Source organism: Musa acuminata, chromosome BXJ2-5 (assembly GCF_036884655.1).
Source record: "Musa acuminata AAA Group cultivar baxijiao chromosome BXJ2-5, Cavendish_Baxijiao_AAA, whole genome shotgun sequence".
Lineage (NCBI taxonomy): Eukaryota > Viridiplantae > Streptophyta > Magnoliopsida > Zingiberales > Musaceae > Musa > Musa acuminata.
Window position 1 is genome coordinate 4281880 of NC_088342.1, and position 26541 is coordinate 4308420.

The window sequence follows — 26541 nt, forward strand, 5'->3', positions numbered from 1 at the left end:
GCCCTCTTTACAAATTAAATTAATATCCCCATAATTTTGAAGATACTATAATTTGCTTCAATTTTTAATGACGTCATATTCTTTTGGAGGGATTTTTTGCACGTGATACACGTGCCAAATCGGTGATTAGGTGAAGCAAACGGGCGACTGACCACTATTCGATGACCGCCGATTACGTAAGCTATTCTTCCCATCCTCCTCCCCTCTCATTGCTGACCGCTAACATTCGCTTACTCGCTTCTTTCTTGGCGTCTTTTCTTGGCCGAGTAGAGCGGCTTCTTCTCCGCTGCGACCTCGGCAACTCATTAGGAGACGACGGGAAGATGGCCACGGCGGAGTTGATCACGAACGCCGCCCTTGTCCCGGTCTCCGAGCTCATCTCCCTGGCTGTCCAAGCCGCTTATGATACCATCCGCGCCGCCTGCGATGTACTCGTCGAGCACCACAGCTTCACCGAGATGGCCGCCTACCTGCACCGCGTCATCCCCATCCTCGACCAGGTGATGGCCACGGCGCCTGCGTCATCCCCATACTAGCCTTACAATATCATGTATCAAATATATTTAGAAAACTAATTTCTTGAATAAATTCTCTTTTATCTTTTATTTCAAATCTAATGATTCATATAACATTTAAAACTAATAAAAATCAATCATTTTTAATCCTTTGGAATAATTAAAACATTGAACTGATATTTCAAAATCATGCATTTTTATAATCTTCGAGCAAATACATTAATTGAAAATACATGTATATTACTATTAAAATAGGTTAGAGATATTGACAATTACATGGATGGTAGATCCTTAACTCACTTAATAGTCATTAATCTGATTTTCTTAATTATATATAAAAAGATATTATTTGCTAATCACCCATAAAACATAAACAAATAGCATATATGATTCACTTTTGATTTTTATTTTATTTTCTTCTTTTTCACTGTACCATTTCTAATTATTCTTCATGCCCTGTAAGCACAATTACAACTTGCTAAACATGCTTTATCTCTCTGTTAATTCCCACTTAAGTGCAACTCTAGTTTGCCTCCTTTTCTTTGTTTTATTCATGAGAACCCAGCTAATGCTAATTAAGAGTTAATATTATTAAGAATTGTATTAACTTAGGAAGCTAAAATTAGATAATTAATATTTTTATTTAACAATCTAATTATCAGGAAAGCTTAATAATCCAAAACCTTACCTAAATTAATTTTCTCCTCTTTCTTTCCTTTTCACCCTTAGTTTCCTTTCTTCCTCTTCTTCATATCCAACATGATAATATTTATGAAATTAAACTCACATCATTTGTAAAATTGAGTCTTTATAATGGTTTAATTAATATATTTAAATCAATTAAGAGCTTAGGATAGTGAACATAATCAAATTGATATTTTTTAAATTAAAGATTAATTTAATTTGATTTGAACTAGTTAATTAAAGAAGAGTACTTCTGAATCAGAACTATTTATAGTCTTCAAAACTAAATTATGGATGAATCAAATCAGATCCAACTAGTTTTAAATCGAATCTTATTCGATTTGATTTTCTGATTCAACAAATTTGAACATCTCTAATAGAGCGAATTTTAGTTGCTTGAGCTATCCATTTGCAAAGTGAACCTATAGCTATTATGAGAAGTAAAGGTATGAGAATGTAAACTGCAGACTCTAGGGTGTATTCATAGAATGAGATGGGTAGGTCGACAAAACTCATCATGGATCGTACTTTGTCTAACAGTGTGTGATTTCTCCTTTCTGATACACCATTGAGTTGAGGTGTATAAGAAGGGATCCATTGGGATAAGATCTCATGATTTTTTAGAAACTAGGTAAATTTTGTACTTAATTACTCACATCATCGATTTGATCGAAGAGTCTTGATACTCTTTTCAATCTAGTTTTCTACCTCATTCTTATATTCCCTGAATTTCTCAAAAGTCTTGGACTTATACTTCATCAAGTACGCATGTTTATACCTAGAGAAGCTATCATTGAATATAATGAAGTAAGAATAACCATCTATGACCTGAGTTGACATGGGACCACATACATCACTATATATAAGTTATAGCAACTCAGTGGTTCTCTCTTCAGTTTCACTAAATGGAGAGTTAGTCAATTTTTCTTGAAGGCAAGACTCGTAAGTTACATATGATTCATAATCAAATAGAATTGAGTGTTCAAGAGGGTGCCTCCTTGTTAAGGTGTTTGTTGGGAGGAGTCGTAAATGGGCGTTCTTGTGATATTCAGGCTATCCTTTTAGTGCCAATATGATAGTTCATATTTTGTCCTTAGTTAAAATGTTATCTTGGTATCGTTGACTAGAGAGCCAACGCAACCTATTTCGGTCCCAAAGATGAAGATCCATCTAAGGGGGCCCCTTGGGGTTAGGGTGTAACTCGTCATAGTGGAGAGCTGAGATAGCAAGTGAACTCTCGATGTATTGTTGGTTCACAATGATGGTCCTATAATCACCCCGAGGTGTGGCTTGCCTGCTAAAGGGAGCTTGGGGTTATTTCGAGATGCAGCTTGTCTGCTGAAAGGAGCTCTGGGTCATCCTGAGGTACTTTATAGATATGTTGGAGTCTTACATAAGCAATCAAAGGTGAGAGGTTTCTCGTTCCGATCCGTCCGACGCTTAAGTTAGTATCAAAGGTTCATGTATTTTAAAATGAATAAGTCTCTATTTTCTTATTTAGAATACGTTTTTATATCTTGAAAAAGGGGAATAAAGTTTATAATATTTTTTATTGTCACGAAGAAAGATAATAGAGTTTAAGATTGTCTTAAAATTTTATACACGTAATAGATGACTCGATGACACGTAAGCTTACATGTCAACTAGTAAATTCCCGATCACATCCCAAAACTAAGTCAGAGCCTTAGATTATTAAGCCGTCGCCGGCCTGTTCAGCTCTCTCTCTCTTCAAGTCTCTTATCTCTCCGATGACACGTAAGCTTACGTGTCAACTAGTAAATTCCCGATCACAACCCAAAACTAAGTCAGAGCCTTAGATTATTAAGCCGTCGCCGGCCTGTTCATCTCTCTCTCTCTCTCTTCAAATCTCTTATCTCTCCTGCTAAACTATCACGCAGCTTGGCCCCTCCAGGACGACGCAAACGCACATGGCAGCCAATGGAAAGGCCGCGTCTTGGCGAAGGGAGCGTCACGTTGGCCCTTCGGCCAGGGTTGTGGTTGCCGCGACCCTTAAGGCTTCGTCGCTCTCTTCTCCTCATCCTTTGCACCACTCATTCAACGCTTAACGTCTGTGTCAGAGAAATATATTCTAAAATGCACTGTCGTGGTGAATGGACGTACACTTGTCCGTTCTACATGACATGAACAGTCTATAAAAAGGAGACGGTGCACCGTCCTATCCGCACATCCTTTTTCCATTCCCTTAACCTTCACCCTCTCCGATACCGGATATGCTAAACGTGGGGCCCCCTGCACACCACCCTTTCACACGCTCGTCTACTTCTTCCCCAGTGATGCCATATATAAGGCCCATCCCTCCATGCCCGCATTCCATGCTCACCCAACCAAGAAGTTGGAACTCCTCTAGCCTCTTCTGAGTGCAGTGCATCCGAAGTCCTTCAACCGGTCATGGAATTCCATGCTCACCCATCCTGCCGTCGGAAAGACGTCGGGAAATTACCAACTTTCGGACTCGTCGGTGCGCGGCTGCGGAGGACGACGATGACGACTGTGATGAGGAGGAGGAGGTGCTCGACTGGACGGCGGAGTACGGAGGCAGTCACCTCGAGGTGGAGCCGTCGATTCACGACCCGAGGGACGAGAGCACCGCCGACAGCTGGATCGAGCGCAACCCATCCCTCATCCGGCTCACTGGGAAACACTCGTTCAACTGCGAGCCGCCGCTGGCCCGGCTCATGCACCACGGGTTCGTTACGCCCGTCCCGCTGCACTCGAACACAAGCCCAATCTCGCCCTTGTGCGGGCGGCACACCTTCATCTTCACCTTGAACCAGCAGTTGTTCATCCCCTGCACCACCACTTGGTCCCTTCGGGTTACGTCTCCGACACCTCCCTTCACGGGTCGGGTAAATTTTCCCACCTGGCCAGCATCATAGAGATTTCACGTTCCCCGGCTCTCATGAATCCCAGTGAGAGGGTACAGTGCAAGCTCGTGGCCATCATCATAGAGATCTCACGTTCCCCGGCTCTCATGAACCCAGTGAGAGGGTACAGCGCAATCTCGTGGCCAAGAAGACCGTATCGCACGACGTTCGACTCTTCCGCTTCGCTCTCCCTTCGGCGGACCAAGTGCTGGGCCTCCTGGTCGGCAAGCACATCTTCCTCTGCGCCACCATCGACGGCAAGCTATGCATGCGCCCTTACACGCCAACAAGCCCCGTCGACGAGATCGGCCACTTCGAGCTCCTAATCAACAACGTCTAATTCAAGGGCGAGAACCCCAAGTTCCCCAACGGTGGCCTCATGTCGCAGCACTTGGAATCCCTGCCCATCGGCTCCACCCTCGATGTCAAGGGCCCGCTGGGTCACATCGAGTACGCCGGCCGCGGCAACTTCCTCGTCGACGGGAAGCATAGGTCAACGAGGAGGCTCGCCATGATCGCCGGCGGGACTGGGATCACGCCGGTGTACCAGGTGATCCAGGCGGTTCTACGGGACCCGGAGAACCGCACCGAGATGCACCTGGTGTACGCCAACAGGTCGGAGGACGACATGCGGGACGAGCTCGACATACTGCTGCAGAAGAGTTATTTCCTTTTGGCATTCAGATGACATTGGGAATCAGCAGCATCGATCTCAGGCTTCAAATATTCCGACCACATTTACTAATATTTTTCTGCGTGAAACAGCGCTCTGGTTCATCAACTTCATCCTTAAGGAACATTGCACTGTAGGCAGCGGTGGTGGCGGTCTTAGAACAGTAGCAGTGAGGTGGCTGTGTCGTACTTCATCTTCTCCAGATTGGGCAGCACTGCAAACTGGATCATCGGCGGGGGCCCGCAGGCGAGTGCGAGTGCGTCGTCGCAGCCGCCCATGGGAATGTGCTCCCTAAGTATGCCCTCCGTGACAAACCCCGTGCTGTACCGCCACTGGTCGCGCCGCTTGGCCTCGTTGATCACGTACCAGACCTTGAGCTGCTCCGGGTGCTCCCGTGCGGAGCCGTCGAGCTCGTCCCGCAGCAGTATGTCGTCCTCCGACCTGTTGGCGTACACCAGGTGCATCTCGGTGCGGTTCTCCGGGTCCCGTAGAACCGCCTGGATCACCTAGTACACCGGCGTGATCCCAGTCCCGCCGGCGATCATGGCGAGCCTCCTCGCTGGCCTATGCTTCCCGTCGACGAGGAATTGCCGCGGCCGGCGTACTCGATGTGACCCAGCGGGCCCTTGACGTTGAGGGTGGAGCCGATGGGCAGGGATTCCATGTGCTGCGACATGAGGCCACCGTTGGGGAACTTGGGGTACTCGCCCTTGAAGTAGACGTTGATCAGGAGCTCGAAGTGGCCGATCTCGTCGACGGGGCTTGTTGGCGTGTAAGGGCGCATGCATAGCTTGCCGTCGATGGTGGCGCAGAGGAAGATGTGCTTGCCGACCGGGAGGCCCAGCACTGGTCCGCGGAGGGGAGAGCGAAGCGGAAGAGTCGAACGTCGTGCGATACGGTCTTCTTGGCCACGAGCTTGCACTGTACCCTCTCAATGGGGTTCATGAGAGCCGGGGAACGTGAGATCTCTATGATGCTGGCCACGAGCTTGCACTGAACCCTCTTACTGGGGTTCATGAGAGCCGGGGAACGTGAGATCTCTATGATGCTGGCCAGGTGGGAAAAGTTGCCCGACCCGTGAAGGGAGGTGTCGGAGACGTAACCCGAAGGGACCAAGTGGTGGTGCAGGGGATGATGAACAACTGCTGGTTCAAGGTGAAGATGAAGGTGTGCCGCCCGCACAAGGGCGAGATTGGGCTTGTGTTCGAGCACCCGACGCAGACGGGGAACCAGTCCGGCGGGTGGATGGCGCGGCAGAAGCACCTGGAGACATCGGAGGCAGCGTCCCTGAAGAAGAGCACCTCCACCCCCTTCATGAACACCGCGACCAAGCAGTACACCATGTCGAAGGTCCACAAGCACGCGTTGAGCCACTCCGCCTGGATCGTCGTACACGGCCACGTCTACGACTGCACCGCCTTCGTCAAGGACCACCCCGGCGGCGCCGACAACATTCTCATTAAAGCCGGCTGCGACTGCACCGAGGAGTTCGCACTCCGACAAGGCCAAGGCCCTCCTTGACACCTACCGAATCGGCGAGCTGATCCCTTCGCGTCTCCGACACCTCGGGCAACTATCGCGTACAAAGTGGAAGTCGATAGCAATATGTTTATATTTCCTAACTGTTTGAGGAAATCTCTCAACAGAGTAGAGAGATTTAGGAAAATCTCATCTACTTATCAGATCTCACGTTCCTGAGAAGGTACAGTGCAAGATCGTGGCCAAGAAGACCGTTCGACTCTTCCGCTTCGTTCTCCCCTGGGTGGACCAAGCTGGTTCCCCGGCTACGTCGGGTGCTCGAACACAAGCCCAATCTCGCCCTTTTGCCGGCACACCTTCATCTTCACCTTGAACCAGCAGTTGTTCATCATCCCCTGCACCACCACCAACACTTCTGTTAGCATGCATTCATCAACAAACTCAATTTACTAACCAATAAAGGTGAGAAATAATTACCATGACGTTCTAAATGAGTTTCTCGGGCTAGGTGTTGAGGGACTCGTCCCATGCACGGACGGCGACTTCCTTGGCACCGAGCAGATTAAGGCCTCCACTTCCAGGACCAGAAGCACCAGCAGCAATACCTATTGAGGATAATAATGGCGACAAGACTTGGGCTGACGTCAGCTGCCCCAGAGGACGCCTCACGCCTCGATCGACCCGACAGCACTTGGTCAAACGGACCAGAACGTCGGCCGAGGTGCATTAACATCTTACTCAAGCCCAATCCCTCACACCACACCAACATCGGCGTCAGACGCTACCAGAAGTACGATTCTGCCCCCTGCAAGCAGGCACATCAAACAATGGTAACCTTCCCTATAAATACCCTCTCGTTCATCGCGGAAGGGGAGGGAGACAAACACCCCCTAACCACTATCAATTAACTTGATCGTCGAAGGGGTCGGGTCGAGCTTCCCGACCCGACCTATATGCAGGTGCGAAGCCGAAGGTCCCCACTGGACGCGTGGGCGAGAAGTTCTTGCCCGAAGGAAATGGCGACCTCGTCCCGATCGGACCCCCGTAGTCGGCCACCTCGGCGGTCTCCAGGGTCGTCTCGGAAATATCCCCTTCATTTGGACCCGAACCAAGCCGTGTCGGCCCCGAGGCCACGACTCAGGGTTGTTCCCACAACATTTTGATGCTAGAAGGAGGGCCAAATATCGAGGGATCCTCAGAATGACCCCGACGAATCCCCAACCGAGGGATCGTTCTTAACAGGGTCGTCGGTCATGCGCCCCTCGCGTGACGGGCCACGGGTAGACGACCTCGTCATGACCTCGGAACGCTACTGGCGTTTGTTCAACGACTCGGGTCTGCTTCCGCCCGAGGGCGCTCCCAGCGTCCCTTCGCCCGCGTCGACCAAGGCCTTCCAGGACCTTGCCCACCAGGTCCGAACTTTGGCGGGAATGGTGCAGACCGTCATCCCGCTCATTTCCCAATCAACAAACCCGTTGGCGGCTCAGCCTACGTGTCGACTGGAGCCATCTGCGCCTGCTCACGTAACCACCCCGGCACTCCCTAGCTCACCCTAGACTCGGGCGTTTCCCGTTGGAGATCAAGCAGTGGGAAACCCTGCTGGCCGACCCGAGCAGGAGACGATATCCTCGGGCTCAACGGACTCCTTCCGGGCCCAACTGCGCCTTTTCGGTCAACGACTCAAGGAAATACAGAAGGAGGTTCGCACCTCAAAGGGAGAGCTAGGGGACGATGTGCATTGGGGGTCGTCGTTCGTGGCTGAAATACGGGACCAGCCGCTGCCCGCGAACTTTCGACTTCCCTCCCTGGACGCTTACGATGGCGCCACCGACCCGGCGGATCATGTGTCCGCCTTTCGGGCTCAGATGGCGCTATACGGAACTTCAGATGCTCTGATGTGCAGGGCGTTTCCTACGACCCTAAGGGGGCCAGCTCGCACATGGTACAGCGGCCTGAAGACCGGGGGAATCGCCTCCTTTGATCAGCTTGCCAGGGAGTTCGAGCTCAACTTCCTAGCTTTGGCCCGACTGAAGCCATCCGTCGCCCTGCTCCTTGGACTAAACCAAAAAGAGGATGAACCCCTCTCCTGTTTTGTAAATCGATTCGCCATGGAAATCCGGGGTTTGTCAGATGCTCACCCCTCTTTGTTGATGCAGGCATTCATGGCAGGTCTCCATCCCTCTAGGTTCTTCTGGTCCCTCGTGGAACAGCCCCCCACCGTAGTTTCGAAAATGCTTCAACGAGCCAACCAGTATGTTGCGATGGAAGCCTGGATATCGGGGAGGTGAGAGGAGCATAAAAGGCCCCGGACAGAGCCACCACGAGGGTAGCTACCCGGCCCGCCGAGGTGCAGGTTGGACCGGTCCGACCCGTCCGTGCTGAGGTCGCCGCTCCCCGCCTTGGGAACATCCTGAACGCAGATATTTCTCCAGATAAAGGAGAAGGGGCTGCTCCGAACCCCCAACCCGATGAGGAGCCCACGGGAGCTCGCGGACCAGATGCGATATTGCCATTTCCACTGGCAAAACGGGCATGACACGGAGGAGTGCCGCGAGCTAAAGCAACAGATCGAGGAGCTGATTCGAAGAGGGCACCTCGGCCGTTATCTACGGCAGGATAAAGAGCTTTCCCCACGACCCGAGGACCCCATCGAAAGGCAGATCGACGTGATCACGAGCGGCCTGGCGTCTGGGGGAAACAGTATGTCTGGGCGGAAAGCATACGCCCGCGCTGTCGCAGCCGAAGACCCTGGGCGCGGGCCCGGGCCCGAGGTCATGTTTCCCGCCGAGAGAGCCAAGCAGCCCGAACACGATGACACGTTGGTAGTGGCCGCCAGGATCGCCAACGCCCAAGTGAAAAGGATCATGGTCGACACTAGAAGCTCGGCCGACATCCTTTATTTGGACGCTTTCCAAAAGCTCGGGCTCTTCCGCGATGCCTTGGAGCCTATGAGCTCAGCGCTCACCGAGTTCACCAGCGAATCAATTTCACCGTTGGGCGCGATCACCTTGCCCTTAACCCTCGGGGAAGTACCGAGGACGAAGACGGTAATGGCAACCTTCTTGGTAGTCGACCTTCCTACCGCTTACAACGCGATTCGGGGTGCCCCACCCTCAATAAGTTCAGAACGGTTATCTCCACCTACCATTGAACCGTGAAGTTTCCGACCCGTGCGGGGGTCGGAGAAGTCAGCGGGAGCCCTCATGAGTCAAGGCGGTGTTACTTGACCGCGGTCTCCCTGCACAAGAGGAGGAGGGATAAACTGCCCCTCGAAGACCCCCGAGAAGCAAAAAGGTCGTCCCAGCACCCCGAGCCAACAAAGCCTACGGTGGATGTGCCACTACAGGAGGGACGCCTAGATTGAATGGTCAAGCTCGGGTCGGAGCTTCCTGAGCGGGAGCGAGCCCATCTCATCAATCTTCTTCAAGAGAATGTCGATGCCTTCGCCTGGTCACCCACTGACATGTCAGGCGTCGACCCTGAGATATCTCAGCACCACCTGTGCATCTCCCCCGACGTGCGGCCAGTAAAGCAGAAGCCCCGACGTCTTGCTCCTGAACGCCAGCAGGCCATTCGAGGAGAGGTAGAGCGACTTTTGGCGACAGGCTTTATTGAAGAGGCCAAGTACCCACACTGGTTATCCAATGTAGTCCTCGTGAAGAAACCTAATGGAAGCTAGAGGAAGTGCGTTGACTACATCGATCTTAATCGTGCTTGTCCGAAGGATTGCTACCCCCTCCCACGGATCAACCAGTTGGTCGACGCAACGGCTGGTCATGCCCGCCTTTCGTTCATGGACGCCTTCTCCGGCTACAACCAGATCAGGATGGCACCCGAGGATCAGCAGCACACCGCATTCCTCACCGACCAAGGGGTATACTTCTACAAGGTTATGCCATTCGGGCTGAAGAACGCAGGGGCTACGTATCAAAGGACCGTGAACAAAATGTTTGCTCACTAGATAAGGAGAAACATGGAAGTCTACGTCGACGATATGATTGTGAAAAGTCGCACGACTACGACTCACTTGTCCGACTTGGCCGAGACCTTCGACACACTACAAAGGTACAACATGCGACTCAACCCCACCAAGTGCGCCTTCGGTGTCAACTCGGGCAGATTCCTTGGGTTTATCATACATGAAAGGGGAATCGATGTGAACCCCGAAAAGGTACGGGCAATCGTCGACATGCAGACCCCTCGGACAATTAAGGAGTTGCAGCGCTTAAACGGGAGGCTCACTGCCATGTCAAGGTTCCTATCCCGATCGGGCGACCGGTGCCTCCCCTTCTTCCGGGCTTTGAAGGACCCCAAGGACTTCGCGTGGACAGCGGAATGCGAGGAGGCTTTCGCCCATGTGAAGGAGCATCTGGCGTCACTCCCTCGCCTCGCTTCGGTGTCCCCTCGGGAAAAGCTGGGTGTCTACCTGGCCACCTCTTAGCGTGCAGTAAGTTCTGTCCTGATCAAGGAGGCTTCTGGAGAGCAGCTACCGGTTTACTACACTAGCCATGTCCTTAACGGACTTGAGGAGTGATACCCTCCGATCGAGAAACTGGCGCTAGCGCTCGTATTGACCGCCCGGAAGCTGCGCGCCTACTTCCAAGCTCATCCGATCGAGGTAATCACCGACCAGCCGCTCTGACAGATTTTGTCTAAATTTGACCTTGCAGGTCGCCTCAAGTGGTCAGTAGAGCTCGGTGAGTTCGATATTCAGAACGTCCCGAGGACCGCCATCAAAGCACAGGCGGTGGCCGACTTCATCTCAGAACTGACTCAGCCCGAGGGCGACGATCTGGAACGCGTGAAGGCGGAATGGCTCCTCCGCGTGGACGGATCATTCGGCCGAAAAGGCGCGGGGCCCGGGCTGGTGCTAGAAGCCCCCGACGGGCGCTCGTTCGAGCGCTCCCTTCGCTTCGGATTCAAGGCCACCAACAACGAGGTAGAGTACGAAGCGCTGCTGGCGGGGCTCATACTAGCCGTCGAAATGCAAGTGGGCGACATACACGTCCTCACCGACTCGCAGCCGGTAGCCGAGCAGCTCACCGGCGGGCGAAGACGGAGTGCCTCCCACTGTGCGTCCAGGCGAGGAGCCCCTCTCGGAGGTAACGGTGACCCCGCACCGATCGAACCGACGCAGCCGACCACCTCAGTGGACTCGAGGGCCGTCTCGGGAAGATCCCCGTCATCCGGACCTGAACCGAGCCGCGTCGGCCCCGAGGCCACGGCTCTAGGTTGTTCCCGCAACAAGTGGCTATACTTCCAGCTCGAGCTTGCCATCATTGTTTGGCCTCCGACCATATAATAGACAGCGGCGTTCTTCACAATCATTCTTTGTAACTTGTACTCCATCATATAGCCATTGGCCCGTCTCAAACTGTGTTCTTTCTCACCGACCTCCAAATCTGTGGGAACTGCTAGTAAATGACGACGTAAAGACCAGCCGAATTAGTCGAGCAGAAGAGTTATTTCCTTTTGGCATTCAGATGACATTGGGAATCAGCAGCATCGATCTCAGGCTTCAAATATTCCGACCACATGTACTAATATTTTTCTGCGTGAAACAGCGCTCTGGTTCATCAACTTCATCCTTAAGATTAATTATAATAATAAGGAATTTGTCAACATTATGTTAAGGAAATGTTATTCGTCCACGACATTAGAAATCGTTGATACAAAACATTTGGACAATAGTTTATAATAAAAATGTGATTAGTTTCAATTATAAACCTACGGAGGTTAACATCCTCGAATACAAACTTACAAATTATGCTTAGATCTCATGTTCTTTTGTAGTATTGGGTGAGAGATGGCTTTGAACCTAAAAAGGAAATCCTAAAAATTAAGAATCAAATAACATATAAAAAAAACTGATACAAGATTTGTGTGACTCTGTACTCTTATCGACCTCCCTAAAAAAATCAAAATGTTTACTATATAAGATTAATTATGAGCACAATTGAGTCAATCTCTTTTTTTTTTATCATATCACATAAATCATAAATATTTTTTTTATTTTTTCCTTAAATCTTGGAGCATTTTCTTACATATTTATCCCACCAAAACTTAGAACATGTGGTATATTTTTATAATAATTAAATCTTAATTTTCAAAGATTTTTTTACTTCACAAAGAAATATTTTTTTAAATAATATTTTTATTCTTTAATTACATTGACTTTAGAAATTCAAAAATAATTTCCAATCACAGGGTATTTAAGATATGATAACGTATATATGTTATTTTCCGATCTCAATCCTTCACTTGTATTCTTTGATCACATGAGAAAGGAAAGATGAGAAACAAACAATCATAGGTATCATGCCGAGTGCCAAACACTCAGGATCGTAATCCAAAAACAAGAAGTCCAAATCAGATCCAAATGCCATGTGGCAAAGCTATGGCAAGTATATCATGGCACGTGATGTTTGAGGACTTCGGTCATTGATACCTGATAGGTCACAGTTTATCCTGAGTTGTTGTTTTAATACCATTGACCAAGGAATCAACATGAGCTGATTTGATCGCAAAGGTAAAAATCTGTAAGGGGTCCCGTTGGGGCAATAATGTGACCCATCGTAGCGGGGAGTTGAGATGGTAGGTGGACTCCTGATGTATTGCTGGCTCACGTGATGGTCCTGTAGTCACCCCAATGTCACGATCTTAGTTAGAATTGCCTAAGGCGTGATGCACCCTTGCAGTAACGACGTGAACTTAGCTTGCGTTGCCTAAGTCGCGCTTCGCCCTTACTATTTGCGTCTGCAAATATTAGCCCACTTGCAACCTCTCGTAGGTCCCGAAGGACCTGTAAAAAGAGAAAGTTGATTAGTTCGAAAAACGAGCTACGGATAAGTCCCGACATCTCACGAAAAGGGAAAGTTTTACAAGCAATTCAGCGAGCACCTTGCGTACACAAGAGAAAAGAGAGAGAGGGGGGGGGGGGGGGGAGGGAAATAAGGACTTTAGAAGGTTGAATGAACAACTACAAGTCTACAAACATCTGCTCACCGGGTGCCGGGCGCGACAACAAGTTCCCGTCAATATAACGTGCGAACTTGCGAAAGATTGTTCAACGTCCGACACTATACCGAAGCCCCATCCAGCCCTATGCCACTCGGGTGGTTCCAAGGGGCTGAGATGGTTGACGTTTTATGAGTGGAGGCGAACTGCAGAAAACAACCTATGGCACACAAAAACGAAGTGGTTTTGGGCTGTTTTGGGGTTGTTTTCCTCGTTTCGGTGAGCGATCACTTTGATCGAAGGATCTTGAAACTCTTTTCAATCTAATTTTCTGCCTCATTCTTATATTCCCTGAATTTCTTAAAAGTCTCGGACTTGTACTTCATCAAGTACACATGTTTATACCTAGAGAAGCTATCAGTGAATATAATGAAGTAATAATAACCGCGTATGACCTAAGTTGACATAGGACTACATACATCACTTTGTATGAGTTATAGCAACTCAGTGACTCTCTCTCCAATTCCACTAAATGGAGAGTTGATCAATTTTCCTTGAAGGCAAGACTCGTAGGTTGCATATGATTAATAATCAAATAGAGTTGAGTGTCAAAGGGGGCGCCTCCTTGTTGAGGTGTTTGTTGGAAAGAGTCGTAGATGGACATTCTTGCGACATTCAGGCTTTCCTTTTAGTGCCAATCTGATAGGTCACATTTTGTCCTGAGTTAAAATATTGTTATCTTAGTGTCGTTGACTAGGGAGCCAACACAACCTAATTCAGTCCCAAAGGCGAAGATCCATTTGAGGGGCCCCCCTTGGGGTGAGGGTGCAACTCGCCATAGCGGAGAGCTGAGATGGCAAGTGAACTCTTGATGTATTGCTGGCTCACAGTGATGGTCCTGCAATCACCTCGAGGTGTGGCTTGCCTGCTAAAGAGAGCTTGGGGTTATTTCGAGGTGCAGCTTATATGCTGAAAGGACCTCTGGGTTGTCTCGAGGTACTTCATAGATATGTCGGAGTCTTACACAAGCGATCAACGACGAGAGATTTCTCACTCTGATCCCTCCAACGCTTAAGTTAGTATTAAAAGTTCAGGATTCAAGTATTTTAAAATGAGTGAGTCATCTATTTTTCTATTTAGAATGTGTTTTTATACCAAAGAAGAGAAAGAAAGTTTGTGATATCATTCATTCATCGTCAAAAAGAAAGAGAATTAAGTTTAAGATTATCTTACTTATTATAATAAGAGAGAAAAAAGTTTATGATTATCTTTCTTGTCATAACGTTACGAAGGAAGATTATGTTTTTCTGTTTTGAAATTTTATACAAGTAAATGACTTGATGACGCATAAGCTTACGTGTCAACTAGTAAATTCTCGACCACAACCCAAATCTAAGTCAGACCCTTAGATTATTAAGCTGTCGCCGGGCAGTTCAGCTCTCTCTCTCTCTCTTCAAGGGTCTTATCCCTCGTGCTAAACTATCACGCAGCTTCGTCCCTCCAGGACGACGCAAACGCACATGGCAACCAATGGAAAGGCCGCGTCTTGGCGGAGGGAGCGTCACGTTGGCCCTTCGGCCAGGCGTTGAGGTTGCCGCGACCCTTGCAGCTTCGTCGGCCCCTTTGCCCCTTCGCCACTTCACAGGCTTTGACCAGTCTCATGGTGGCAGTTCGGCCCATGTCTCTCTTCTCCTCGTCCTTCGCACCGCTCTTTCATCGCTTAACGTCTGTGTCAGAGAAATATTATAAAATGCACACTGTCGCGGTGAATGGACGGACACTTGTCCGTTCCGTACGACATGAACAGGAGACGGTGCACCGTCCAATCCGCACAACCTTTTTCCATTCCCTTAACCTTCACCCTCTCCGATACCGGATACCATAAACGTGGGGCCCTCTGCACACCACCCTTTCACACGCTCGTCTCCTTCTTCCCCGGTGATGCCATATATAAGGCCCATCCCTCGATGCCCGCATTCCATGCTCACCCAACCAAGAAGTTGGAACTCCTCTAGCCTTTTCTGAGTGCAGTGCATCCGAAGTCCTTCAACCGGTCATGGCGGCTTCTGTCAGCAACCGGCAGTTCGGCCGCTTCGAGCCGGGCAGCGGCCTCGTCGCCCCGGCTCCTGCCGTCGGAAAGACGTCGGGAAATTACCAACTTTCGGACTCGTCGGTGCGCGGTTGCGGCTTCCCATCTCTTGCCCCCGCGAAAGAGAAGGACCAACGTTACGGCGACGATGACGACTGTGATGAGGAGGAGGAGGTGGTCGACTGGAAAGCGGAGTACGGCGGCAGTCACCTCGAGGTGGAGCCGTCGATTCACGACCCGAGGGACGAGAGCACCGCCGACAGCTGGATCGAGCGCAACCCATCCCTCATCCGGCTCACCGGGAAACACCCGTTCAACTGCTAGCCGCCGCTGGCCCGGCTCATGCACCACGGGTTCGTTACGCCCGTCCCGCTGCACTACGTCCGGAATCACGGCGCCGTCCCCAACGCCGACTGGGGCACGTGGACGGTCGAGATCACCGGCCTGGTGAAGCGCCCGGTCCAGCTCACCATGGACGAGCTGGTCCGCGACTTCGCCTCGGTCGAGATCCCGGTCACCTTGGTGTGCGCCGGCAACCGGCGGAAGGAACAGAACATGGTGCGCCAGACCATCGGCTTCAACTGGGGCCCCGCGGCCGTGTCCACGACGGTGTGGCGCGGTGCTCGGCTCAGGGACGTCCTCCGCCAGTGCGGCGTCATGGGCCGCAAGGACGGGGCCCTTTTCGTTTGCTTCGAAGGGGCGGAGGAACTCCCCAGCGACAGCAGCGGCTCCAAGTACGGCACGAGCCTCCGGCGCGAGGTGGCCATGGACCCGTCGCGCGACGTCATGCTTGCCTATATGCAGAACGACGAGCCGCTGTTGCCGGACCACGGCTTCCCTGTGCGCGTCATCATCCCGGGCTTCATCGGCGGCCGCATGGTGAAGTGGCTCAAGCGCATCATCGTCACGCCGCAGGAGTCCCACAACTACTACCACTACAAAGACAACCGCGTCCTCCCGTCCCACGTCGACGCCGACCTCGCCAACGCGGAAGGTAAAGCATCGCCAGTAGCTCCATATCACACACTTTTCGCCTTCGTACGAAGTGTTTGATGAGACGACTAATTAGAAACTGCTGCACCAATATAGCCTGGTGGTACAAGCCGGAGTACATCATCAACGAGTTGAACATCAACTCAGTGATCACGACACCGGATCATGACGAGATGCTTCCCATCAACGCGTTCACAACTCAGAGACCGTATACTATGAAGGGCTACGCCTATTCCGGTGCGTTGAACCGAATCTTTTTGCTTACGTTTCTTGAATGATTCAGATTCAGATTCAGATTCTGGTTCGGATTCTCTGCACCGTTTATTTTTATGCCCTCTTCAAGTTAGAGCATTTGCTGCACTCTCTATCACGTGGATGGAATCTTTTGAGGTATCTGTCTCCAGAGCAGAAAAGGCCAAACAATGAGGCCGAGCTCAAGTTGGAAGTATAGCTACTGGTTTGGCATTCACTGTAGCATTGTCTCAGAACTATCTTCGTCCTGCGCGGAAAAAAGAGTTTCATGCATGCAATTCTGCATTCGATGAGTTATTGATGAGTGTTGGACTTTTTCGCGAATCTTATAGCTCGATCATGATCGATTGCTATGGCGTTATGGGTCTAATATTAAGTAGTCGGTTGTCCAAAGAGAGATTATGAGCGCTCACAGTGGTCGGAACTGGTCTGCGTGGAACAGGCGGCGGGCGGAAGGTGACACGCGTCGAGATCACACTCGATGGCGGTGAGACGTGGCTGGTGTGCGAGCTCGACCACCCGGAGAAGCCCAACAAGTATGGCAGGTATTGGTGCTGGTGCTTCTGGTCCCTGGAAGTGGAGGTCTTGAATCTGCTCGGTGCCAAGGAAGTCGCCGTCCGCGCATGGGACGAGTCCCTCAACACCCAGCCCGAGAAACTCATTTGGAACGTCATGGTAATTATTTCTCACCTTTATTGGTTAGTAAATTGAGTTTGTTGTTGAATGTATGTTGACACAAGTGGTGGTGGTGGTGCAGGGGATGATGAACAACTGCTGGTTCAAGGTGAAGATGAAGGTGTGCCGCCCGCACAAGGGCGAGATTGGGCTTGTGTTCAAGCACCCGACGCAGCCGGGGAACCAGTCCGGCGGGTGGATGGCGCGGCAGAAGCACCTGGAGACGTCGGAGGCGGCGTCCCTGAAGAAGAGCACCTCCGCCCCCTTCATGAACACCGCGACCAAGCAGTACACCATGTCGGAGGTCCACAAGCATGCGTCGAGCCACTCCGCCTGGATCGTCGTGCACGGCCACGTCTACGACTGCACCGCCTTCGTCAAGGACCACCCCGGCGGCCCCGACAGCATTCTCATCAACGCCGGCTGCGACTGCACCGAGGAGTTCGACGCCATCCACTCCGACAAGGCCAAGGCCCTCCTCGACACCTACCGAATCGGCGAGCTCATCCCTTCGGGTTACGTCTCCGACACCTCCCTTCACGGCTCGGGCAACTTTTCCCACCTGGCCAGCATCATAGAGATCTCACGTTCCCCGGCTCTCATGAACCCCAGTGAGAGGGTACAGTGCAAGCTTGTGGCCAAGAAGACCGTATCGCACGACGTTCGACTCTTCCGCTTCGCTCTCCCCTCGGCGGACCAAGTGCTGGGCCTCCCGGTCGGCAAGCACATCTTCCTCTGCGCCACCATCGACGGCAAGCTATGCATGCGCCCTTACACGCCAACAAGCCCCGTCGACGAGATCGGCCACTTCGAGCTCCTGATCAAGGTCTACTTCAAGGGCGAGAACCCCAAGTTTCCCAACGGTGGCCTCATGTCGCAGCACTTGGAATCCCTGCCCATGGGCTCCACTCTCGACGTCAAGGGCCCGCTGGGTCACATCGAGTACGCCGGCCGCGGCAACTTCCTCGTCGACGGGAAGCATAGGTTAGCGAGGAGGCTCGCCATGATCGCCGGCGGGACCGGGATCACGCCGGTGTACCAGGTGATCCAGGCGGTTCTACGGGAACCGGAGGACCGCACCGAGATGCACCTGGTGTACGCCAACAGGTCTGAGGACGACATACTGCTGCGGGACGAGCTCGACGGCTCCGCACGGGAGCACCCGGAGCAGCTCAAGGTCTGGTACGTGATCGACGAGGCCAAGCGGCGCGACGAGTGGCGGTACAGCACGGGGTTTGTCACGGAGGGCATACTTAGGGAGCACATTCCCATGGGCGGCTGCGACGACGCGCTCGCACTCGCCTGCGGGCCCCCGCCGATGATCCAGTTTGCGGTGGTGCCCAATCTGGAGAAGATGAAGTACGACACAGCCACCTCACTGCTACTGTTCTAAGACCGCCACCACCGCTGCCTACAGTGCAATGTTCCTTAAGGATGAAGTTGATGAACCAGAGCGCTGTTTCACGCAGAAAAATATTAGTACCTGTGGTCGGAATATTTGAAGCCTGAGATCGATGCTGATGATTCCCAATGTCATCTGAATGCCGAAAGGAAATAACTCTTCTGCTCGACTGCTTCGGCTGGTCTATACGTCGTCATTTACTAGCAGTTCCCACAGATTTGGAGGTCGGTGAGAAAGAACACTGTTTGAGACAGGGGCCAATGGCTATATGATGGAGTACAAGTTACAGACAAAGAATGATTGTGACGATCGCCGCTGTCTATTATATGGTAGTGACAAACCATCTCACTATTTTGTGTTCAACATAGCGATAAGTTCAAAGGATTTTATCTAAAATCCTTATTATTACCAATTATAGGATGGAAATAAAGAATGATTCTGAATACATTCAACATTTCATTCATACTATTCCTAGTTTGTTATAAGGTTGTGATGGGGAATGCACTAACATTAGTCTCGACCTGTCAACTCATTGCAACCTAGACACCGGCGTGGGTAGAGAAACGCCCGCATCCCTCTTTTCACTGATGAACGGTAGGCCAACAACTTTCTATCCCAAGTGAATCGTGATTTTTGGGAGGGTGGTATAGGCCGCTCGTCGGGAGCAGTAACTCCTCGGAGAGAAAGCCTGACTGCCCCCTCCCTGGTTGGCTAGCATAGGTGATCGTTGTCTGCCTGTCCCGGGTGATGATGCATCATGGGAAACTATACCGTTCGACCCTCTGCATAAATGAGCCACAAGAGGGCATACAGGCTTGTCCCCATCAACGATCAATCTCCTATCTCCCTTCGTCGGCTGCACAAGTATAAAACCTAGTCCCCAAGACCTGAAAAGGGATTGGACGAAGAAACTTCTACTATACATACTTCATTCATACTAACTTTGCCATCAAAGGAGTCAGGGTTGAGAACTCCCTCAAATGCTCACCGCTTGTGTAGGATCGCCGACGAAGCCAAGACACACCTCAGCTCATCTCCATAATCCTGAGGAGGCCCGGATCACCTTAGGTCAATTTGGAATCTAGCTCAAAGGTATAAGTAGCATCTCAAGATCACTTCAGCCTAGCCTTCCTTGGCCTAATTCCCCCACGCGATCATCACATGGCACACCAGGACAAACTTACACCTTTAGGACAGAATCAACCTATACCGACTCCTGATCAACAACATACATGTTGATAAGCGTACTCCTGATCAACAACATCCAAATCATCTGCCAACGTACACAAAGATTCAAAATAGAAAAATATAAGCATCCTTCTCAATCATTATGCTAAGGAAGATAATCATAAACTTTCTTTTCTTCCTCTATGACAATAAAAGCAATCCTAAACTTTCTTTTCTTCCTTTATGGCAAGGAAGGATTTCACAAACTTCTTTTCCCTCTTTCAAGGTATAAAAACACATCCTAAATAGAGAAAGGGGTGGAGACTACATCTTAACTCTCTTGAGCTCTATTAAACCACCTCCACTTTGCTGACTTGAGTGTTGAAGGGGTCGAGTTGGGAGATTTCCTTATATTGACCACAGCACCAATCTCTCTCCTCTCCTTCGGGGTTGAGCATGGGGCCCCTGCTTGTTCCTGTAGATGTCTTTCTCCACCTCACTCACTAAGTATAAACATTGGTCAGAATGATGTAGGCCATCGCCCCTCTTCTGTTGTAATAGGCTCACAATCGACCCTGCCAAAACCACTAGTTCAACTTTCCCTCACCTTGCACCTTTGAGGGAAACTCCGATGTACTTTGTTCAACTTGAATCAGATACTTGATCCGCCAACTTAAACTCATCAAGGCCTAACTTCGCCAAGTCATCTAATGCTTGGATGAGGTCCGACCAGAATACCAGCACTCAAAGGAGAAGACTGATGGCTTGGCCATAGGCCACTCCCCATTCACTAAAAGTATATAGGAAGAGCCCCTCTCGAGGACCATTTCGTCGACGAGTTTCAAGGGGTCCTGAACACCTACCCCTTGTTAAAAGACCTAGGCTGTCATGATAGGCTTGAGGCCCACCCATTTCTTTCGATCATCGATAGAAAGATTGCCCACAACCATATACTACAAATGGCCAACCAATAAATAGTCGTTGAGGCCATAATCTTAGGTAGCATGAGGAGTCCCGTAAAAGATTGGGCCAAGAGTTGCCTCAAGGCTCGATCCCGGAATTACCTTGAAGGAGATACCCCCGACCCGAGGTACCAAGGCTAAATGCCAAGCCAAGTGCAAAGTTAGCTCGAGCGGATCCTTCCACCCGAGGTTGCTCTTCCAACTCTCCAAGAAGAACTCTTTGATGAAGTTACACCCGAGAAGGAACTCATTGCCTCATGGCTATGAAAGGCAAGGCTCTACCTTATACTAATCATAGGTGCCCTGCAAGCCAATCACGTGAGTGATAACACATATGACACTTTACGCAGTCTTTTTACTTATTATTATTATTGGTATTTTCTTACTTTATGTTGCATGTTCATATATTATGATGTTCATAGATCTATGTAATAAGAATCGAATCATGATGAGATTACGATAATGAGATCAATTCATCATTAAACATATACCCTAAATAATCCTTGTCGTATGTTACTCGAGAGAGACATCGAGATAACCAGACATACTGGTGTGTTGTATACCCATCCATATGATGAAGGCGGTTGGTCTCATAGCTACTTGTGTGGGGACACTAGGGATATAATGTAAATGCTCATTGGAGAATTAATTCATTGATTGATCTGCTCATGAAATATTAGATAGTTAATGATACCTCATTGTTAGACAGTGATTTCGTGGTCCTAGTTGTATATCTGGTCCTTAGACTTGAGACACCAAAAATGTCATATATGAGTACTTCACTCTTTGATACAGAACTTATAGGTTTAGAGGTTCCAAATCTAGTACAACAGATTATCGTAAGTGATAGTCAATCTTACGAGGGCAATTATATGTCAATAGATGATCATCTACTTTTAATGTCATAAGAGGAAAATCCTATATATTCTTTCTTGAGCAAATCTCTGGCTATGGTCATTCGGATTTAGAGAGAAAGAGTTCTCCAGAAGAATCCGATTAAAGCAAGACTCGAGTTGATTTCGTATGTGTTTGACACCACCATACCCGGTATATAGTCTTTGAGATATTAGATAGACGAGGGACTATAGATACAAGGTAATTGAGGATAGACATATCCAATGGATTGGATTCGCTTGTATTATTTGGGGATCGACATAGTGGCCTAGTACATCCGTAATCGATGATTGAGTGAATTATTATAAGAGATGATAATTCATCGAGTTAGAATGAGTTCTAATAGGTATGACTCATGGCCAGCTTGATATTGGACTTAGAGGGTCACACACATATGGTTTGTGTTGCGACGAGTAGAGGTTTAGATATGTGATATCCGTTGGAGGTCCTATCTTATTAGATATCCAATAAGCCTCTGAATTATTGGATCTTATAGATAAGATCTAATAAGAGCCAATAAAAGATTATTATATAGAAATCCACTAATCCAAGAGAGTAGGATTAATTAGGGTTAAGTTGATAATGACCTCTATAAATAGGAGGGAACTAAAGGGGCATAGGCTAGACCCCTTTTGGCTGTCACCTTCTATTCTCCTCCCTCCCTCTCCTCTTCAACTAACAGTCTGATTTTAGGGCATGTGGACAGCATATCGACTTGAGCATCGGAGAAGTCGGGCTGAGACATTCCCCCTATGTCAATTGCTTGTGCAAGACCCAAGCGCATCTAAGAAGCACCTCAAAGTGACATTAAGTGCTTTTGGAAAGGACCACGGGGTGATGTGGAGCACCACCAGACAAGACTAAGTCGCACCTTAAGATTACTTTAAACTTCCTATAGTAAACGATCCGCACTTCGAAAGGACCACGGGGCGGTCAAGCAAAGCTTTAGGAGTCCACTTGTCACCCTAGCCTCATGCTCAAATCACACCCACGTGATTCGCTTGGGCTTCTGGATGGGTCCACACTTTCGAGATAGAACCAGGTCATGTTAAGTCTTTGATCAATGATACTCAAGGACACAACACTGTTAAAATAATAATAATAATAATCAATTGATCTAGTTGATATTTGAAGAATCCATATTAATCGATCGGGTTACATAAATTAATCTATTTTAAAATATGATGAAAGATTACTTAAATGCCTTTAATTTAATTATTTTATTATTTATATAAGGGGATATTTATGTCAATCATAAAATCATAGTTAATATGTAAAATAAATTAAAATCAATCCAATTTTAATATTTCAATATTTTTATATTTTTATCATATATATATATATATATATATTAAATTATATAATATATTTTAGAAAATTTTAAATTAAACATCCTATATGATCAATGGACCTAAACCAGCGAGTCATGGCGTAATCCGATCGCATTTTTAAGTTACTGAGATTAATTTCTCCAACCACAGTTCTCAAGCTATTTGTGACCTATAGTTCCGAATCGAATCGAAAAGGTCAAACTAGAGATGTTAAAAGTCATACTACAGGATTGTATATGTTAAAAATAAAGAATAATCAATTGATCTAGTTGATATTTGGATAACCCGCATTAAGCGATCGGGCTGCATAAAATTGATCTGTTTTATAATATGAGAAAATATTACGAGCCTTAATCCGATCGCTTCTGCTTCAATTCGGAAGGACCCTTTGGTTTTAACCAATCAAACAACTTCCAATGCACAACTCATCTTACTTCACCCATCAATTATTTGGCTCTTTATGACTGACTTCCAATCCGCCGCTAAGTTTGACATTGTTCCAAGCAGCACCTCTCGTGGAATTGTCATGTTGCTGGACGAAGAAACTTGGGTTATATTTGACTTAAATGCTGTGGCTAATTCTTTAACACTGGTCAAAATTAAACGTTCTTTTTGTTTGACTAACGTGTTGGCAGACTAATATTCTTCTCTTGCCAATCTCATGTACCGACCGCAGTGACATTTCCGAATGGGTATCTATCACAAAGAGTATGGTATTTGATGTCTTATTCAAAGGAGAGCAACTTTGTACATGACATGAATGATTCTTCAGAGTTGGTGAAGATATTGGTTTTCAGGAAAAAAGAAAATGTGTTCTTTTTGGTTGACTAAGATGCACAAGCTTCATCCCTTCTCAGCGGTCGGAATCAATCAGTAGTCATCTCTTCTCAGACGCAAAAGACTACAGTGGCACACAGGCCAATGGCCGACCAGAACGGGTCGCTATATGTATCAGAAACAGGAGGATAACAACGACAGCTACGCTGGATTCCATGGATCCACTTGCAGCACGTGGATCCGAGAGCTTTCATTGCCATCGACAACCGAGCAAACACGTGGGCGTCGACAAAGGCCGCGGCCTTCGGCTGCTCCCAACGGCTGTGGGGTACGTCTGGAAGTTGCATGGCTTTCACGTACCGTCGCGCCCTGTTTTGCATGGGCTGCGTGACTCTTCAGAGGCGGGTGGAGTCGGGGAGCTCCGAGACGTGCAGGGGGAAGCAGCATGGGAGGAGGGCATGGCTTCCTGATGAGGATCACATGGCCGCTGTTTGCCTGTGCGTAAAGTTGCTGTGAGCCGTGGCTTTGTATTGGTTCGGAAGTACTAAAGGTGATTGCTCGACGGCTCACTCGCAAGTAGCGAGTGTTCTGTCTCTCTTATAATCTTTTTTTTATAATATAAAATTTAACTTGATTTTTTTTTACTATAATTACATCGTTCGTTTCTATGATTCAAGTTAATAGCATCTCGATTATCGATCATCCCTCCCTTAAGGCTTGGGTGGAAGCTAACCTAGCTAATGTAAGATATTTTCTACATGAGGTACCTGCAACACGCGGAGTCAAGAGAAGCTTCAAGCTAACCATCGCACCTTAGTAAGGTATTTCGCCATAGTCTCATATCTGGTTTCGTAGCTCTTGTTAACTTATCTCATAATTGGTTGTGAGTCACCGAACCCAGTCAAGTCTTACACATGAAGCTCTCGGGCTAGTCAGAGCATGAAAGAAGTGATTTATATTTGATCTTTTTATCAGAGATTTTGAACTTGAACCATAGAGCTTGTTTGTATATCTACCTGTTCGGATCTTTCAGGACAAGTCCAGCAATATCCCTTTTCGGTATGACAGAACCATCGATGAATAGGTTCTATGTTGAGGGGTTATGTTCATCAACTTTGGTCTCGGGTGAGGGTGTTAGCTCTAATATGAAATCTGTCAACAATTTGAGCTTTAATGGCAACCCTTGACATATATCAAATGTCGAACTCGTCCAACTCTACTGACTACCTCAACATTCAGCCCAAGACATAAGGATCTACCTAAGTATTTGGTCGGTGATCACTTATATATGATGTGTTTGAAAATAGGGATGAAGCTTCCTTATCGCCAATACTAGAGCAAAAGCCAACCTCTTGATTGGTGGGTATCGTTTCTTGGCTCTACTTAGTATGTGGTTGACATAGTAAATGAGCCTTTGGACTCTCGAGTCATCCTACACCAATACTAAGCTAAAAGTTTGCTCAGTGATAGCAAGATAGAGTCTAAGAGCCCTGCCCAAAATGGAGGAAGAGAGTCATGACAATTGGGCGAGATGGTGCCTCAGCTTCTCAAATGTCTCTTGGCACTTCTCGGTTCACAAGAAAACTTTTGGGTTTTTTATTTTTTGAAAGAAGGGCAAACACTTGTCATTAGACTAGGATAGGAATCGGCTAAACATCACTATGCGTCTTGTTATTTTTTTACTATTGTGCTTCATTTATTGACCGAGGTGAATGCATCTTTAATATAGCGTAAACCTTTTCAAGATTTATGTATATTCCCATCTTGTGAATAATGAAATCAAGAAATTTTCTAGATCTAATTTCGAAAGCACACTTACATGGGTTGAGGCACATGTTATATCTCTTCAAAACCTGAAACATCTCGGTCAAGTCCGCTAAATGCAAGTCAGTTGTTCTACTTTTGACTATCATGTCATCTCGATGTTCCTCCCGATTTGATGCTTGAATATTTTATTTACCATCTTTTGGTATGTCACTCTTATATTTTTTAATTTTAATATTATGACTTTGTAATAATATATGCCTTGGTCTATGATAAAGGAGATCTATTCCTAATCTTGAGGCACTAGCCTTATTTAGTTATATCATAAAAATATATCCATGAAAGTGAAGAGCTCATGGCTTTATTAACAACCAATTGATCAATCCAAGGAAGAGGGTAGCTGTCCTTTGGACATGCTTTATTGAGATTGATAGAATCAACACACATTCTTCAATTTTTATTTGATTTTTTGACCAATACAACATTAGCAAGCTATTGGGTTTACTACATTTTGATAATAAACCTTGCCTCCAATAGCTCATCCACCTTGTCGCTAATCGCTTACTAGCTTTCAAGAGCAAACTTATGAGATTTTGCTTCACATGTCATACCTCAGGAAAAATGTTCAAGTGGTGTTGGGCTACGTTGGGATATATTCGTGGCATATCTCTCAGTGACCATGCCTTGGTATTTTCCTTGAGAAAGTCGATGAGCTACACCTGCTTCTCCTTAAAGAGTGTCACCCCGATCTTGACAACTCGATCAGGACATGTCTTATCCAGAGGTTCCTCGACCTGTGGCTCTAGTGGGTCCAGATATAGAAGGGGTGTAGTAAAATCTTGAGGGTCCAATGGCGATGCCTCAAGCTGAGCCTTTTTCAGTAAGGAGACTACCATTATATAGCACCGTCAGGACTCCTTCAGATCGCTCATCAACTCCCCGATGTCGATTCTTATTAGAAACTTCATCATCATATGATAGGTCGATACCATAGCCCTCAACTTGTCAAGTGTAAGTCAGCTTATGATCACATTGTACGCTA

General features: G+C 48.1%; 2 protein-coding genes and 2 pseudogenes across 2 annotated transcripts; 3 read left to right on the forward strand and 1 right to left on the reverse strand.

Moving 5' to 3' along the window:
• Positions 1–323: 323 nt before the first annotated feature.
• Positions 324–4772, forward strand: LOC103984359 (nitrate reductase [NADH]-like; annotated as a pseudogene).
• On the reverse strand, positions 4566–5959 carry LOC135611668 (nitrate reductase [NADH] 1-like; annotated as a pseudogene).
• Positions 5960–15119: 9160 nt separating this feature from the next.
• LOC135612187 (nitrate reductase [NADH] 1-like) lies at positions 15120–15606 on the forward strand. Its single transcript, XM_065108120.1, has one exon. The coding sequence runs from the start codon at positions 15250–15252 to the stop codon at positions 15604–15606; it is 357 nt and encodes a 118-aa protein (XP_064964192.1). The 5' UTR covers positions 15120–15249.
• An 18-nt stretch (positions 15607–15624) lies between these two features.
• On the forward strand, positions 15625–19039 carry LOC103984361 (nitrate reductase [NADH] 1-like). The gene is made up of 4 exons (XM_065108119.1): positions 15625–16276; positions 16372–16512; positions 16970–17202; positions 17285–19039. Exons 1-4 carry the CDS (start codon positions 15625–15627, stop codon positions 18593–18595), a joined length of 2337 nt encoding a protein of 778 aa, XP_064964191.1. The 3' UTR covers positions 18596–19039.
• The last annotated feature ends 7502 nt before the right edge of the window (positions 19040–26541 follow it).